The 13,899-nt window shown below is 32.8% G+C and overlaps 2 protein-coding genes and 1 long non-coding RNA gene across 3 annotated transcripts; 1 reads left to right on the top strand and 2 right to left on the bottom strand.

Moving 5' to 3' along the window:
- Nucleotides 1-1,317: 1,317 nt before the first annotated feature.
- On the bottom strand, nt 1,318-1,962 carry LOC114323664 (uncharacterized). The gene has a single exon (XM_082913828.1). It carries the CDS (start codon nt 1,960-1,962, stop codon nt 1,318-1,320), a length of 645 nt encoding a protein of 214 aa, XP_082769954.1.
- A 369-nt stretch (nt 1,963-2,331) lies between these two features.
- On the bottom strand, nt 2,332-3,607 carry LOC114301521 (uncharacterized). The gene is made up of 3 exons (XM_082913821.1): nt 2,707-3,607; nt 2,525-2,626; nt 2,332-2,384 (listed from the first exon to the last, which is right to left on the bottom strand). The coding sequence occupies exons 1-3, from the start codon at nt 3,605-3,607 to the stop codon at nt 2,332-2,334; spliced, it is 1,056 nt and encodes a 351-aa protein (XP_082769947.1).
- Nucleotides 3,608-5,303: 1,696 nt separating this feature from the next.
- On the top strand, nt 5,304-13,069 carry LOC114257226 (uncharacterized). The gene is made up of 2 exons (XR_014338489.1): nt 5,304-5,530; nt 11,276-13,069. It is a non-coding gene; the product is annotated as an uncharacterized LOC114257226 (long non-coding RNA).
- Nucleotides 13,070-13,899: the final 830 nt, after the last annotated feature.

Genomic DNA, 13,899 nt, shown 5'->3' with positions numbered 1-13,899 from the left:
TGCAAATTCTATGGAAGATGATAAAATTAACAATTTCCGAGCGTCAATTATGCATCAATTTTTGAATGATTATCCAAAAGCATGGACTGAAAGGGCAAGAGCTAAGACCTCAAGGATGACAATGTTGAGAAGTTCTGGGAAACTACTGTGAATGGTGTATGTAATTTCGGTTTTTGTAAATGAAAGAACGGTGAAAAAGTAATTGTAAGTGAAAGAATACTAAAAGAGTATTAGATAGTACATGCTATGTCTATTGTTCTAGTAAATTTTACTGTGGTTTGGTGATTAATACATTATTATAGAAGGATATTACTTTGACTGTGAATGAATGTTGTTATGGATAGAATACAATGATACAGGTAGAGGCTTAAATTTTTTTTGACTGAATGTTGGAATGAATGTTGCTATGAATTTTGTTTTGACTGGGAATGTAAGTGGAATGAATGTTGCTATGAATGTTGATTTGACTGGGAGTGAATGTTGATGATATATGTAGTTGTGTTGTTAGATTTTTTTTGCACAAAGATTGCATGATGATCATCAGGGGAGTTTGTGTGTTGTGGTAAATTTTGGTACAAGTTGGAAATGTTTTTCTAAGGGGACTAACATATTTTCTGAAATGAAGTAAAATTTTACTCTGAAATGAAGTAAAATTTTACTTTGCATAAAAGTAAAATTTTACTTTATATTCTGATAGATGAGTAAATTGTTGCAATTTGAATCTAAAAGTAAAATTTTACTCTGCATAAAAGTAAAATTTTACTCTGAAATAAGAGTAAAATGTTACCAGAAGAATCTAAAAGTAAAATTTTACTCTGCATAAAAGTAAAATTTTACTCTGAAATAAGAATAAAATGTTACACTCTGAATCTAAGAGCAAAATGTTACAACCTGAATGAGTAAAATTTTACTTTGTACAAAAGTAAAATTTTACTCTGTATGAAAGTAAAATTTTACTCTGAAGGGCGAATAAAATTTGGACTCTAAATCTAAAAGTAAAATATTACTCTGAACTAAAGTAAAATTTTACCCTCTATAAAAGTAAAATTTTACTCTAAAATAAGGTAAAATTTTAATCTAAAAGTAACATTTTACTCTGAACATAGTAAAATTTTACTGTGAAATCACAGGCTCATCACACCCATAGACAACCATTCAACCACAAAACAAATCAGAAACTAGAACAGACAACCATTCAAGAACATAGTAAAAATGTCTTTTATTGCAATGTCTCCTCACAAATCTAGTCTAAAAGACTATACTTTTATTGCTATGGACTACTTATTGCAAAAGAACTGCATTATTTTCATACTTCTATTACAAAATCAATAATGTCTTCCATGACAATGCCTCATTGCAAGTCTTCCTATTATGATCGTACTTCTCACATCTACCACACTGTACTCGTCTTATCTTCTCACCCCTAGATGGGATCCTATTCTTCCTTGGCCTACCAGGTGGCTTCTTACAAATTAGAGGAAGGACAACAAGATCATCCATAGCTACAAGAGGTTTCTCAACAGTGGGTATTGGATAAACGGACTCAGTATAGTAATCTTTGAACTTGCTAGTGTAATAAAATGGTTCCACATGTGCATACAAATCACCTCCGCTCTTTTGGATAACGGTCACCGCGTGAGCACAAAGAAATCCATTCAATTGCCATTGGTAACATGAGCAAGTTCTAATCAAGAGGTCAACGCTAACCGATGGCCGGGATTGAACCTCAAAAACATAATCACTTGAACGACTAACCAACCAAGTTCTTCCACTTTTAAGAGTATTTACTAATGTTGAATCCATCTCCGGACAAAGAAAAATATTCCATTTCTTAGCTTGTTCTCTCCTTCTCGACATCAAATCCATGATCTTCAACCTAATTAAATCAATCATCTTTATAGTGGGCAAATGGCGAGCTTGACGAATCCATGAATTGAAAGACTCTGCCACATTCGAGTGCATTTCACTGTATTTTTGTCCTTTAAAATATGAACTAGTCTACTTGTCATAGGGCAAATTGGATAGAAACCCACAAACGATCCTTTTTCCCTCATCTTGTAATTCTTTCAAGCACTGATTAAAACATCCCACTATCGGAGCGTAAGCACACGAAGAAAACAAAAAAACTATTCTACTCCTGAAAGTATTGTTGAAACTTGGACCAGAGAACCTATCCCTCAAATTGGCCTTCGAGTGTTGGAGAAAAAAATAGTGGTAAGCAGTAGGTAAAACCTTGGGTAAAGCCTCCAAAAGTCCAGCGTTCCAATCAGATATGAAGGTAATTGGTCTTTCATCCAACAATATATTCGACAAATGCATAAAAAACCATTCTCAACTGTCTGTAGTCTCCATATCGACAATTGCCATTGCAAGAGGGAAAAAACCTGAAAAATAACATTTTACAATTAGTAAGTATATTAAACGAAAAGGACAAATATAGTAGATTTTTACTCTGAATAACAGTAACATGTTAATCTGAGAATAAGTAACTTGTTACTTTTGAATAAACTATAGTAATATCTACCTTGATCCCCATCCTTCGCTGTAGCTGTTAACAAGGTGCCCTTATAGTTCTCCTTCAGAAAAGTTCCATCGATAAACAATAGAGGATGGCAATGCCTAAACCCTTGAATGGAAGCATAAATGCAACAAAAAACCTCTTGAACCGTCCACTTTGATGGTTATAGTCAAGACGCAAATAGCTACCAGGATTTGTGCTCATCACAATATCCATATACCATAGAATCTCATCATAAGACATAGAGAAATCTCCAAAAGTAGTAGTCCTAGCTTTCTCAACTCCCAACCAAGCATGATTGTACGTAATGGTGAGCCCGTATTGATTTGTAAATTGACGCACAACATCAATTGGACGAGTTTGGGGATTCCCGCGAACTTCATTAACAATCAAACTTGCAACCAAATTTGAACTCATCCTTGAGTTTTTAGAAGTACGAACTGCAGCTCCACAAGTATGTTCATCATGTAGAGTCCTAATGTAGAAAAAATTATTAGCACTTTCCAGAGATGCATGTACTCGCCATAAACAAGCTTTCGACTCCCGCATTGAACACACAGTAGTGACTCGACATTTCTCATTCTTCACATACACAAACTCAAATCTTATCTCAATGGCATATTTACATAATGCAGTCCAGAAATCCTTTGCACCTCCAATAAATCTTTGACCTACATGAGTAATTCCATTCACCCATCCACAAGACAACAAAGTCCTTTCTTCATGTTGACAAAGCATAGGGAGTAAATCGATTTCATCATCAGTAATGTTGGATCCAGTAGCGTCCCCTGATTCTCCAACTCCATGTTTTTCATTTGAAATGCCCATTTCAGTAATAATCACATCAACCCGGTCAACACCAAGGGGATAAACAAGCGACAACATATTCTGAAAATCCGAATCATCATCAATCATGCATTGCGAATGTCCATGCAAACAGTACGATAACAGTATGCAACCACTATTGTCAAACTTCTTCAATTTACAACTTAAGAAATCAGTTAAATCCTTCAACGTGCAGTTTGACACAACCTTGAACACAATGGTACGATCACCATGCTTGCATAACAACATAAGAGGTGGAACCATTTTACAAATCTGTAATCAATTAACAGTAAAATTTTACTGTCACTATCAAAGTAAAATTTTACTATCATTATCAAAGTAAAATTTTACTGTCACTACAATTTGTGTTTAGTTTGAATTGATAAAATTTTACTGTGATCTAGTGTAACATTGTACTATATTTTAGAGTTAATTTTACTATTTAGTTTGTCAAAGATTTACAACTCATATAGTGTGTCACCAACACAACTTGAAACATGAATCTAAAAGTAAAATTTTACTCTGATGTAGGAGTAAAATGTTACAAAAGGAATCTAAAAGTAAAATTTTATTCTGCATAAAAGTAAAATTTTATTCTGCATAAGAGTAAAATTTTACTCTGAATCTAAGAGTAAAATGTTACGCCCTGAATTTAAAAGTAAAATTTTACTCTGTATAAAAGTAAAATTTTACTCTGAAAAACGAGTAAAATGTTAGACTCTGAATATAAAAGTAAAATGTTACTCTGCACAAAAGTAAAATTTTTGTAGACAATGAACTTGTTTGGTGCAACTTTTTTGCTAGTTAAAAATTGATAACTAAAACGCATAAGCTAAAAGAACATATCCCTCCTATCTTCTCAATAATCAAAATTTTACTGTCATTCTAACACCAGCGTAAAATTTTACTTTTATTGTAAACAGAGCAATAGAACCAAAGTAAAATTTTACTCTCATTCTCTAAAACGAAAGACAGAGCAATCGAACCAGAGTAAAATTTTACTCTCATTCTCTGAAACAAAAGACACAGCAATAGAACCAGAGTAAAATTTTACTCTGATTCTGTCAAACGAAATCAGATCAAACACAATAAAAAAAAAACAAAAAAAAACAAAAAAAATTAATTAACAAATCAACATACCTAATTGAGAAGAAAAACCTTTACAACTCGATCAACAATCACAAATCTCAATGAAACTCTCATTTAATTGAGAGTGTTGATCATCGGCCACTAAGTGAGAGATGTTCGGCTGCGAGATCGTCTATTATTGAACAAGTGAGAGATGTTCGGCTGCGAGATCTTCAGATTTGGAGGTCGTCTTCATCGATTTTGTGAAGTATGATCGATTTGGAGATCGTCTTCATCGTCTTCATCAGCTGCGAGATCTTTAGTTCAGATTTCAAATTTTCAAACGTATGATACTATATATAAGGGCAATATTGTGATAAAAAAAAAATAGAAATTATAAAATATCCTTATTAAGGTAAGCATTTCCTACTCATGGGCTTTTTGAAAGAAAATTGATTGGGTTATCCTTTATCCTAATAAAAAGGCCCAAAAGGGAGGTTTCACAAAAAATCCCAAGTTTAATTGTCAAAAATTTATAATTACAAGTTTTGGGAGGGAGATTTTTGAATTTTGGAAGGATTCTAAATTAGTTGGCGACTAAAGTATTTAGGTCTCGTTTGGCAATTGCTCTTTTTAACTAAAAAGTCAAAAAATTACTAAAAAAGTCAAAAAGTTAACAATTCATACAAAAAAATTAAAGATTCTATTTTCTCTCTACTTTTTACACATTTTTTCGTAAAAAGTTAAAAAGTCATCTAAAATATATTAATTTTTTTTATATCACATTTTAATAAAAAAATCAAAAAATTATTAAAAAAAGTCTATTCTTGAACGAGGGCTTAGTCGGAAAAAAATTACACAACTCTATCTTATTAGCTACTAAAACATTGGGTTGCTAGGGTTTCAAAAGCATCACCGTTTTAATACAATCTTTACCTCTACTGCCCTCTCACGCCTCTCTCATAGTGGCTCTCTCTCTCTCTCTCTCTCTCTCTCTCTCTCATGCCTTTGCCCTCCTCCTTACACGCTATCTCTCTCGCTTCGTCTCCATAGCCGTCGGGTACAGGAGCATCACCGCCATCGCACCAACGTCGATCCACCATTGGAGCATTACCCTAGGTATCTCTCTCTCTATCTCTCTCTGTTTTCTTCCAGTCGCATACCTTCACACAAACCCAGCCCCAAATTGACCCATCTACCGCCATTGAGTTTAATCCAGATTCCTCCTCCACCATGAACAACCACCATCAGCCCCGTTTTCCCTTTTATCCCTGCTTCTCTCTCTCTCACTCTATATATATATATATATAAATAATTTTTATATGAATTTGGCTACGGTGAGAGTATGCGGATGACCTGTTCGTGAAATTCCAAAATGGGGTTTGAATTAGAGAAATCATGATAGTCTGTTGGACTAGTTTCTAAACTAGTCCGTAGAGGACTAGTTTATCGGCATCCTTTGTTGTTGGTGGCACTGATTTGGCCTTCTCAGCAAGAGCACTATGCATATCGCAATATAAGTCAAAACTTATTAAAAAATTCAAACAAAATAGACGGCATAGGAATTACATAAGTCAAAACTAACAAACCAAAAAAATTTCTGTTAATTTTCTGTTTCGTGTGAGTACTTGATTTCCAGTGTAATCAAATTAATAGTAACATGAAAAGAGAGAATCTCTCCCTCCTTTGTTGAGTTTGAGCAATATTTTGACCTCCAAAGGATGATTACAGAAACACGCTGCTAATTTACTAGTGTAAGTTTTATTTGCTAGCCAGTTTACAGCCATATTAACCACTGCAACATATGAATGGTTCAGCCATATTGATTTCTCCCACAGCATGATCACATCTCTCAATGAATAGGCTTATGATTTTCCAATATTTTAGGCATAATACTAAATAGCACCCAATAAGATATGATTTCACAATCACCTTTTTTAAGAGAGATCTTTATGAACTCATACAAACTCACCGACGTACATCAAAATTACTCTTTTGTTCAGTAAAGAGAAGAGTCCATCAATCACTTGTTTTAAAACTAGTTTCATGCACACCAGGGCATTTTTTGTAATTAAAAAAAAATCAAATCACAGCTAATATGGATATACTAAGTCTTATAGTAGTCATCATTAAACATATTTGTCGCTGACTCATCTATAAAATAGTAAAAGTGAAGTTTTCTAAATGCAGCTTCCTTTCTTATCTCCAAAGTTGCCAAACGATTCTCACAACTTGTTAAGAAGTCTTACTACTCTCATGGGATTCAACATTTTTTAGTATTAGCAGCCACTCAATAACAGAATCTTCTCCTAGGAATGTTGGATAAAGAACTTATATAAGCTTTAAATCAGTCCGTTACAGCTATCAAACATAGTGGTACATTAAGTATGATCCTCCATCACATTTTGCCAGCCATAACATTACTCATAGGGTTCAAATTAAGTGTAGCTACCAAATATTTTTTAGTATCAGCAGCCACTCAATAACAGAACCTTCTCCTAGGAATGTTGGATAAAGAGCTTATATAAGCTTTAAATCACTCAGTTATAGCTATGAAACATAGTGGTACATCAAGTATGATCCTCCACCACATTTTGCCAGCCACAACATTACTCACAGGGTTTCAAATTCCCCAATTAAGCAGAAACTTAGGCCTTGTTTGGTTTGTGTTTCTCAAAAAATTTTGGGAAAAATTCTCTACAAATAAGTTTTTAAAAGTAATCAAACCAAACAAATTTTTCCAAATTTTTTTTCCAAAACTTGTTTGGTTTGTGTTTTTTCCAAACAAATCTCTCTCTCATACACATCAAATCAATCACTTTTTCCAAAACTCTCTCTCAAAATAATTTTTCAAAACATCTTTTAAAAAAAAACCAAACCAAACAAATTTTCGTACTTTTTATCTCAAAACATGTTTCTCAAATACAAACCAAACAAGGCCTTAATTTTTGACACCTTAATATCACAACAACATAGTATTGGTAACCTTTGGCCGTGGCTTGGGTTCTAAATTCTCTTTGATGCAGTAAGAAATTTGTTTAGGTACCTTCACTCTAGTCCAGGATTTGGATTGAAGAATTGAGGCTGAAGGGGATATGGATTGAATTCTTAACTGTACATTTTTAGTCCCATTTTGAAACTTTTAAGTAATGGATTTTGAAGAAATGAGTGGCAGATGTGAACACATAATAGATGCTATTAGAAAATTCTGTTTTTCCTACTGTGCTTGTGTACGAAAGCATGCCTTCTGCATCAACAATCTCTATCATAAACATTACTCATTAAAAAAAAAAAAAAAAAAAATCGTGGTTTTGACTAATAATACATCGAAGACTCTCTTTCTCTTCCTTCATTATTAGCCCTGCCCTTTGCCCCTCTAGTTTTTGTAGCTGCCCTTTTCTAACTGCTTTTATTTTTTTGTTTTTTTTTTGGGTTTGGTTTCATGTCCTAACTGCTTCTAGTTTTTAGAAAACTTACAAACTCAGTTTGTCAGTTCCTTCTAAGGTAATGAGAATTGAAAACATCCTTCAGTTTTGCTTCATAGCATTTTATGTGTTTTAATTACCTTTCCGTTTTTTAGTTTTATATCATTTTAGAATGTGCATTGTTGGGAAGGACTGACTTGTTAAATCTCTTTCTTAACTCGTTTTTGTTTGAGAACTATTATATATCACTAGATAATTTCAGCATTTTTTTTTTCCTTCTACGTAGATTATGCAACAAATGTTATATGTACATGCAGGACATTAATATTCTTATTTCCTTTTTTGTTTTGTTCATATATCCCAACTGTTTCTAGTTTATAATAACTTCAAAGCTGATTTTATAAACTTCCTATTAATGTAGCAATTAGTGAATGAAATATAAGATAATTTTTTAGACAAATTATATAATAGTCTTTGAGTTTGTTTCTTGTGTTTAGATAAATTGTACATATAGTCTCTATAGTTTTTTTTTTTTTTTAGTCTTTGTAATTTTAATTATATCAAATATTTGATTCAAATACAACCATAATATATTTCACAAATTTCTATGAAATGAAAATTTCAGCATCAGATTTTTCTCATCTCTAAGAAAAGGATTATATCCAAGCTTTTCTCAAGACAATTCAGCACCCAATGAAATTCCGAACCAACTTATTCAAAAAATAATAAGGTTGATTGAAGAAGCCATTGATTGGTCAATTAAGTGATTCTTTTCCTCTGTTCTATTATTAAGGTTGATTGAAGAAGTCATTTTTTTTTTCTTGAAATTATAGCTATCTTGTTTGCCAATCTGGATTGTAAAGCAGGTTTTAGTCTCTTTTCTTACATTTGGAGATGGGATGCTTTTGGGATTTTCTTCATGTTATGTTTGGATCATGGATTTGGCTAGGGAAAGGGAAAGGGAGAGGTAAAGGGAAATTGCTGGAAGTCATCATACATCCATTTCAAAATCTGTTTGAAAAGCATAAATCTATTTCAAATTATATAATTTTGCTATTGAATTTTTTTGTTTGAAAGTATGTGTTAATGTTGGTCATACATTAATGAATCATTGGGCAGTCACTTAGTGAAATTATAAGAATATAATATGGACTCCAGAGTATTTAGTAAGCTTTAACATGATTGTAAGATGGATTCATTTCTGTGGGGTGTGCTCAAGTTGATTCTTTGCATGAAGTTTGAGTGGTGCGGTTGTCCAACAGTGAAGTCATGTGTTATGGATTTCAGAACCTGCTGTTGAAGTGCAGAGACTGTTCATTCATTGCTCAAGGAGTGAAGTGATGGCCATGGTGGTCTATCTTGGTAGGGTAAGTTACGAAAGTGTGAAACTGCATCATTTCCAGATCTGATTGCTTCATTTCTCTCTCCAGAGATGCAAAACAGTTACAGAACTTATCTAGAGAGTGAGCTAGTCATTGCTTGAAGTTCAATTGGAGATCTAAGGGTCTTAGAGAATGAATTGATGAACTGCAAGACGGGTCTTAGAGAGTGAACTACGCATTTCGACGTAACGGGAAGAAACTATTGCCGACTAAATATTTTAGTCACAAAAAACACGGCATCCTTTGGTGACTAAAATGTTCGGTGGTAAAAAATAATGCAATGAAAATGAAGAGGCTTTTGGCGACTAAAGTTTGTAGTCAGTAAAAGTAACGACGATTGAACTATTTGGTCGCTAAATGTATGTATTCTATTGGCGACTAAAACTTTAGTCTCTAATTGTTGAATTTTAGTTTTATGTTAGACCATTTTAGTTTTATGTTAGAACTTTCGGCAACTAATAATTTAGTCGTTGAAAGATCACCTTTGCCGACTAACCAAAGTTTAGTAACCAAACGTTCAGTGTCGGCAACCAATAATTTAGTCGCCAAAAGGTCACCTTTCCCGACTAACCAAAGTTTAGAAGCCAAACATTCACTTTCGGCGACTAATGGTTTAGTCACCAAAAGATATCCTTTGCCGACTAACCAAAGTTTAGAAGCCAAACATTTCACTTTCGGCTACCAAAAATAGTTGAGTTGCCAATACTATCGCCGACAGGGTATAGGCGACGTCCTTGGCGACAAAAGAATTTAGTCGCTAATTAGTTTCAGCGGCCAAAATGAGACTTTTGGTGACCAATATTTTGATCACCAAAACTGTCATTTCCTGTAGTGTAGGATTTAATTATAATACAAAATAAAATACAGAAAAATTATTCTTTATTAGACCATTTTGTAAAATTTTATGAAATTAAAGACTAAAATGCAATTGACCTAAGGCTTAGAGTTTCTAGTGTGATTACCAAAAATTGGGATCTCTACAAAATTCCTTTTCTTCAAGCTATGTATCTTTATACACTTACAATATAAGAGGGAGTTGCTTTTATCTATAGTAGAATGGCTCTCTTTTTTCTTGCCATTCCTGCCCTTGTAATTTTGTGTTGTGTTTTTTGTTTTTCACTTTTGCTGTGGGACAATTCTGTAATCTCACTGCTACTCTGTTTTTATGAGGTGAGCCAGCCACGTCTCCTACTTATGTACTCTCCATCTATTTTCTTTGCTTTTCTACTTTCTCACCATTTTGTCTCCTCCCTCAACTTACATCCTCTGCGCCTCTCTCTCTCTTTTAACGCTGATCGGCTCTCTCTCAACCGTTAACGACGATCACCACATTCACGATGCCGGCAACAACTACAAGCGTATCTCAATCACTGCGGAGGCTTATCTCCATCTACGACCAGAGAACTTCCGACTCCAATTTAGGTAAACAGCTTCTTTTCTCTGCTCTTGATTATTGTAATTGATGAAGAACTTTTTGCACAATCGCAACTCCTCGTTCAGAGTTCTCTATATCTCTTCTCTTCTCTATGCAACTTGGCAAACCCCTTTCTCTCTCCTCTCTTCATCTTCCACCCTCAACTCTGCCCTTCTCCTATTTACATAACCCTAGACCAAAACCCCCTTCTATGAACCCCAATTTACCCATTCTGATTCTTATCTCCTTTACGAACCCCCCTTTACCCATCTCTTGACTTCCTTTTTTTGCAAAACCCTCTTCTTAAACCCTTTTCCCCTTTTGCATGTTTGCTTGATTTGGTAGTTTTAGTTCCATTTACATGTTGACTATGTATATTTGAAATTTTGGCTTGCTTTGTCTCTTGAGATTTGTGCTCATCTGTTTAAGTGGTTTTTTGCAAGTTAGCAAACTCTGCTTTTTTTCTTTTCCTTTTTTTGCGAGTTTTTTTATTTTGTTTGGCATATCTTTGCATAGACAAACTTGCTTAAGGTGATCGTTATACGAGTATATGATTAATTTCATTTAATTTGTTTTTAACTTTTTGTTGTTAATCTATTCAATGAGAATTTGATTTGTTTGTCCTTCATATTTTATTTTAAAGGTGGTAAGGCATCACTAATGAATTAGTGTACTTAAAGCATGCGGCTTGGGCACTTCCATTGGCGTCCACCTTCTATCCTGTTGAAGATTTTTAAAGGTATATTTGCATATGTATGTAATGCATCTCCAGAGGCAACGTATGTGTATCGGACATGGACATGCGTCGGACACACGGTGGACAAGTATTCGACACTCTACCGAAGGTGTCCCTTTTTGTTTTTGAATTTTTCCAGTCGGACATGCTTGGGGCACTCTCTTGGACATGTTATGGATAGAGAGGGATAGAAACCCTAATCTGTTAAAGTTAGAGAGAGAGAGACAGAGAGAGAGAGAGGGAAAGAAAGGGTGAAGAAGAACCTGTTGAAATGAAGCCCTAGATTAGGTATGTTCTTAGTTTCTTCAAATCTCTTCTTCGATCTTCTTCTTTTCTTCATTTTTCTTGTTCTTTCTTCGGTTCTTCTGTTCTTCTGTTCGTCTATGTTCATCTCTCTCTCTCTCTCTCTCTCGCTAGTGTTCTGACTCTCTCTCCTAGCGTTTGACTCACTCGATATCTCTGTTCTATTCTATTAATTTTTTTTTCCTATGGTAAATTACAAATATACACCCTGAGATTTGCTTAAAGTAAAGATTATAAATACCCCATTGTTAGAATTTTTTATTTTACAGAATCAATTAAAAAAAAATTCATAATTGCTCTCCTATACAATAATAAATTACCTAAATTATTAATTGAAACATATTTCTAATATCATTAAAAACTGTTAATTGATTTCATGATTTATTAATAAAATGGACAATTTGTTATGCAATTAGAAACCTCAGGGGGTGAAATGTAATTTCTAAAAACACATGGGATGATTTGTATTTTAATCAAATGTTAGGAGGTGTATTTGTAATTTACTCTTTCTTCTAATAATATATATAAATATATATTATATACTAATATATGTACATATATATTTATATACTAATATACTAATATATATATATTTGAAATTTTTTTTTCCCCCTCTTTCCCTTTTTCTATTTTTTAGGTATTATTATTTGCTTAAATAAATTATTTTTATTATAGGAATATTTTAATTTGTGAATGATATTTTATTTTAAAATAAATAAATAATATTTATATTTTTTAATTTTACATATAATAAATAAATAAAATTATATATATTGAGAGTGTCTCCAGTGTATCATGTCCTTTGATGTTTGAAAATTTGCGTATCTGCGTGTTCGTGTTGTATTCCGTGTTCATGTTCGTGGTGTATATGTTTGTATATAGATATGTAGAGATATGTTTCCTGTTTCCTAAAAAAAAAAAAAAAAAAAAAGAAAAAAAAAAGAAAAGGAAAATGAAAGAAAAAAGAAGAAGATGAAGAAGATTGATTGCTGCACTTTATTCTTGCTCATTGAAATCAATAATATATGTATTTACACTAGCTTGCATGTTCATGTTTGCATTTATATCTGTTTACTTTCATATTTTATTTGTTGTACTAACAGATGATGTGGCATTATTTGTATGGTGTTGGGTATTTGTAACTTGTATAATAAATATGGTCAATAATAATATCATAACACTAGTTGGTATACTACTATACTAGTGTGTACACTAATTGGTGCATGTAGCACCACCGTATAATTATTATTGTTATTTGGGGAAAAGGAAGGGTTAGGTTTGTAAAGCCATCAAGAGTGTTAAGACTTTGCTCTATTGTTTAGTCCTTGAAAGCCTCTTTTTGATTTTGAATCGTTTTAAATACTTATTTATTTATGGATGTTAGTTAGATTTGATTAATCTTCTTGTTTGGTGCTATGCTGCTTTACCATTTAGATTTACTTCAAGAATTTATCTTTGAATAAAGGTATTAAGTTACTATTTCAAATTGCTATCTGGTTTTGCTTGTATATTGTGTGGAGCTTGTCCTTGTTTCTTATTGTTAGCACTGAAGATTGTGATTAAGAAGGTTCCTTGCATGAGATGGTTGAATGGTGAGCATTGTTTGGGCTGGTATTGTGGCTTTTCCTTTGAAAAGCTCTTAAGTTTTGTGATTTGGATCTGTTAGAGTTTTTTGTTCATGCTTTGCAATTCCTTTCCATTAATCTTCTCTTTTATAGTTGTTTTGTATTTAGTTTTACCATCTGTTTGTTAATTTTAGTTTGTGTTCTTTGTTTGTTTGTTTGTTTGTTTTTTTTTTTTTTTTTTCATTTTTCATTTGGGGATGCAATATTATGTTGTTTGGTTTGTACAAATTTTTAGACTCATCTTTGGTTGCTTTTTTGCTTTCCTTTTTAAATTCTCTCTCCTTTTTTTTTTTTTGGCTAAACTTCCAAGTAGTGTTTGGTTCATTAGAATGAAGTGATCATTCCATCACAATATCCATTCTCATATTTTGTTAACTAAGAAAAAATGATAAAAAATATATTGTAATTGAAATCGTCATTCATTATTATAAGGAAATGACAATTCCATTATAGATCTTTAGGAATATGACCATTCCATTCCATCTCATTCTAATGAACCCAATAGAGCATTATATTCAATATATTTGGAGCTACTTTGATAATTGATTTTGATAGTGGACAATGTAGTTAAAGGGAATTGTGGTGCATTATTAAGAGGAACAA

This window comes from Camellia sinensis, chromosome 1 (genome assembly GCF_055761805.1).
Source record: "Camellia sinensis isolate YWXY chromosome 1, ASM5576180v1, whole genome shotgun sequence".
In the NCBI taxonomy this organism is placed as follows: Eukaryota; Viridiplantae; Streptophyta; class Magnoliopsida; order Ericales; family Theaceae; genus Camellia; species Camellia sinensis.
Note: the sequence above shows the minus strand (reverse complement) of the source record. Positions and strands in the feature narration are given on the sequence as shown.